The 4,625-nt window shown below is 44.6% G+C and overlaps 1 protein-coding gene across 1 annotated transcript in view; it reads left to right on the top strand.

Annotated features, from left to right (window-relative positions):
- The first annotated feature begins 583 nt into the window (after positions 1 to 583).
- LOC102198928 (cAMP-specific 3',5'-cyclic phosphodiesterase 4C-like) overlaps positions 584 to 4,625 on the top strand; it is a 22,643-nt gene continuing 18,601 nt past the window's right edge. The window contains exons 1-3 of the mRNA XM_013913700.1: positions 584 to 794; positions 1,761 to 2,508; positions 3,481 to 3,615. Coding sequence (XP_013769154.1) covers positions 2,467 to 2,508; positions 3,481 to 3,615 — 177 coding nt within the window. The 5' untranslated portion in view covers positions 584 to 794; positions 1,761 to 2,466. The remainder of the gene's footprint in view (positions 795 to 1,760; positions 2,509 to 3,480; positions 3,616 to 4,625) is intronic.

Raw genomic sequence — 4,625 nt, forward strand, 5'->3', positions numbered from 1 at the left:
GTGTATTCAGACTATAAAGTGTGATTGCTTATGCATACTATAACAATCTTATGATATAATATTGTACCTTACAATATAAAGCGGCTGTTTGTTGGCTGGTGCTTTATAAATAAACCTTGGTTGAAAATTAAATAAATACAAAAGATACAGAAACAGTGTATTGAGAACTGTGCTGCATGCCCTTGAATGACTGTAAAAATAGCAAAGAGGCGTGGGAGGAAAACAGGAGAAATGAATGCTTATTGTGATCTGTGGGTTGTTGTTTTTTTTAATATGAGTGGTTTGTTCCAATAAAAATGTGCCCTGTGTCGTGGGTGTGTGTGATGGAGAGCGATGAAACTGACTATTGAAACAGAGGATCAGTGTGTGGCTGCTAATAAGATGGAAAAAATAGAAATAGACAGGAGTACCGATGGAGAGAGGAGGAGGAGAGGAGCGGAGAGTGTTGTATGGGATTAATGGACATACTGTGCGTCTGTGCAGGAGGAGGGAGAGGAGGGAAGATGGGCTTCTCCGTGGAGGCTGTGGCGGTGGTGGGAGGGGGGGTGGCTGGGGGAGACCACTGAGGCAGGGGAGAGGGAGAGGAGAGAAAGGGAGGGAGGGGAGCTGGTAAAGCTACGGATATTCATGAAAACAGCAAGTGTGTGTGTGTTTTTTTCTTTCCCCCTCTAGCCGTGGCGATACACCACTATGTCTACAGAAAAACAGAGGGAGCAGGGGAGAGAAGGAGAAGGCGACAAGTGAAAGCAAGAGGAGGCGCAGCCCATCTTGCTGTTGATCTTCAGGCGATCAAGGTGAGTGTGATTTTTTTTCCTACATCCTCCAGTCTGTGTGTGCCAGTGTATGTGGACATGTGTGTGTGTATGTGTGTGTGACACATACCTCATGCAGTGTGTGCAAACAGTCATGACAGCAGGGGCATTCCTCATATGTGCATGTTTTCAGCATGTGCGCGCTCGCTTTATATATGTATTTGGGTGTTTTGTGAGAGAACAGCAGGCTGGTGGTTGAGCTGCATATTGATGCATAGCTGCTTGGTTTTATAAGCTGCTTTATCTGTAGTGGAGGTGGTATTGGTTTGCAGCTATTGCGTGTGTGTGTAAAGGCTCAAATGCCTTGATTGTCTGTGCATATATATGTCACTGTGTCACTATGCATTTGATGATTTCTCCTCTTTTGTTTTGGGTTTGTTTTTCTTTCATTTTTTTTGTTTTTTTACCCGTGTGAATCTGTGTGGATGCTGCTGTGTGGAAGACCCATCGCTGAGAGGGTGTGTTCATGGTGACCCTTGATGAAAGTCTTCTCCAGCAGCTCTCTATGTGTGTACCAGCTCCATCAGAAACACTCTGATATGCTGAATCTGTCCCATCCAATAGAATTAGGTCAGCTTGGACTGCTCAGAGTAATTATATAACATCAGAGAGCTTTTTGGTGTTGCAGTATCTGCTCAGAATTAGCCACACTGTAGGTACGGCTCCAGCAAGGCCAATCAAAACACGTTGTCCTCGCTCTGAGTTATTTACCAGTCAACCAGCCATGTCTTGAGAGTTTTGTTTGGAGGCTTTTTTTTTCATATATGAAATTTGTATCATGGAAAACCACTCACATCTTCTGTAGTACTGTATACATGAGGACACGTTTTTCCAATTTTATGATACATCAAATGAATTCACTGAAATAAGACAGGAAAGAGTGTTTCTGTTTTGTTCTTGTTTTTTAAAGTCTGTACATACTAACACTTAATTTCTGTTTTCTCACAGGAAGATTTTTTCCAGGATTGACTCTGGCAGATCAAACCAGGATGTTTGGACTTCTCAGACGAGGTCATGCTTGACACGTCTTCCTAAGCAGGATTTGGATCCAGACCATGACCAGTCATATTGTGGATGATTGACCTGAGAAAGGAGAGGACCAAATTTCTCTGAAATCTCTTTGGAGTTTGGATTCTTAATTGTTGGGAAATTGCCTTCATGTGGAATCAGGATAACAACTGGGGAACATCATGCAGACAACTCTCAGAGCTGGATAGACGTTTTAGAGAAAGGGGTTTCCTTTGGCAACGGCATCATGAACCCTGACTGAGATGTTCATTGGCTCATCTGGCCAAAGCAAGACAACATGGAGTGACTTTTTTTCTTTCTTCTGCCTTTGACTTTGGAAAACAGACAGATCCAAACAAAGGTCAGCGGCCTCGGTCTGAACCTGCAGCCTTTGAGGGCTGCGTAAATGCTCCTTTACTGTTCTCCACCACGCTTTACTTCAACCACCTGAAGACTGAGGTGCAGAGGGAGCGCGAGTGAGGCGGTTGGCTGGCCGAATCCGCTCCAATGGGGGCCGGTTGTGACCCGGTCTGACCCCGGTTTGACCTTGCAGTGACCTCTGACCTCTCCGGTCCTGGCTCTCCACCTGCTCTGCTGCCTGGGTTCCGGAACGCTCCGCCCTGGGGCCCAGAACGAGCCAATCAGAATGAAGAAGAGCCGCAGCGTGCTGTCGGTGACTGGAGAAGAGGTGAGGAGGAAGATCTGAACAATCAGGGAAAATCTGCTAACCTTGTCACAGTCACAGAGACCGTAGATCCCAGGCCTAGTAGCAGACTGTCTCACTGAACTCTGTGTCTGTGTGTGTGTGTGCGTGTGTGCGTGTGTGTGCGTGTGTGTGTGTGTGCAACTTGAATGCCTACCGTCACATAAACGCCCCATGACTTTCACACATCCAAGCTCTCTTTGTTCCCGCACACACTCAGAAGTCCGAGTGGACAGTTTGCATCCTCCAGCCTACACTCACCCAGCAGGAGCCACTCAGTCCCAGTCCTCTATGTAAATGAGCCGCAGCTAAGTGAGTGCTCTATGTAAATGAGTGATTTCCGTTTAAAGGTGAAGTCCTGGCCAAAGGACATAACAGCATGCATTAATCGGGAGCTCTTTTATTGATTATACATTTTGTTATGCATCCATGTGTGTGTGTGTGTGTGTCCGTGCGTGCGTGCGTGCGTGCGTGCGTGCGTGCGTGCGTGTGTGGATGCGAGCATCTCCCCACATCTGGGTCTGGATGACATCAAACACAGCATGGAAGCAACACGGCACTGTTGCCTAGCAACTGCTACCATTCCCCCAGTGTTTTGTTGCTACGGTACTGCAGTGCAGATCAGCCTCTAAGAGCTCAGTCTGTAGAGGCCCTATCCCAGACACACATGCACAGTCACACACACTTACATCAATAATTTATAGTCTGTGTTTCTGTACAAGTTTCTTTGCTCGTCATTGTTTGAATATGGCAAAACAACACAGCCTGGGACATGAGCCAAAACAGCAACTGCGTTCTTCCATTTTTGCTACTGAATGTGTTGGGTTTTTTTAATCATTACACACACAACGCAGTGTTTTTGTGAAAGACACAATATGTTCTCTTTTAATCCTCTGAAGATGCACCTTCTTGTTCCATATCCCCATTTCCCTTACCTGCCTCCCTTCTGTCTCTCAGGGAAATGACACAGATATAACAGGTGCTGGGGAGAAGGCGGAGTCATCTCGCTACAGCCGATCGTATACGTCCGGGTCCACGCTGGGGGCTGAGTTACGCAGAGGGAGGAGCAGAAGACTCTCGCCAAGTCTCCAGGTATGGGAAGATGGAATGAGCATGTTAAAGTGGCAATCTGAATGGTTCCAGTCCCGTTGATTTGGTAACACCTGAAGTCACTGTTGATAGCAACAAACACTTTAGCACAACAGGTCACTGAATTATAAGGACCACCTTGGTGAGCCACCAAGATCTGTCCCTTTTTCTTCTGTTACTTCAAGCAATACTTCAAACTTATCTGAAGTTGAATAATGCAGGAAATTACCCTTTTTAGACATATAGACTGTAGTTAATAGATGAAAGCAGCTACCGTGAGTTCATCCACTGATTGTGGGCACTTGTTTTGAACCCTAGAAGGCTATAGCGATCCTGGTTTTATGAAGCCAAATTGTATCAGAGGACAGAGGTAATGATTGCAAGCTTAGCTGAATCTGTGCGAGAATTCTATAACAGCAAAGATGGTGGTCAAACTATAATTTCCAGGGAGGAAAAGCTTTCTAAAACTCTAGTTTGGAGCAAATACACCAAACCGTTTACGTCTCTTTTAATCAGATGTGACCGGTGTTCCTGTACGAGCAGTTCTCATGTCCCGCTGATCAATGAAAACTGCCCCAAAAAGTTCCTACACCAATTCACAATGCTGATGAGAGACACCTGCTAATTAGTGCTAAGTAACATACAAATAAAATAAAAGATTGCTGGACTGTGATAAAATGGGCTGCTGTGCAGATTATTAACCACACAGCAGTTTGTATAATTTGACACATAATTGCATTAAAATGTTTCTAAAGGCACCAAGTGCACAAACATGGTCAAAGGGTTCAGTTCAGCAATAAATATCATGCAAAACAAATACATATGCTACACTTTGTCTGCTCCGTGTTTTCTATAGGAAATTATTTATAGGTTTATCACTTAGCGAGAAGTTAAAATGTTAGTGTATTTACAGCTTTCTCCTGCTGCCAAGGAAACAATAGGAAAAACTCAAAACAACATTTTTTTTGATAGCACTTCATGCCAAAATATTTTTACCTGCTGACAAATAGATT

Source organism: Pundamilia nyererei, unplaced genomic scaffold (genome assembly GCF_000239375.1).
Source record: "Pundamilia nyererei isolate P.nyererei 1_Seehausen unplaced genomic scaffold, PunNye1.0 scaffold00145, whole genome shotgun sequence".
Lineage (NCBI taxonomy): Eukaryota > Metazoa > Chordata > Actinopteri > Cichliformes > Cichlidae > Pundamilia > Pundamilia nyererei.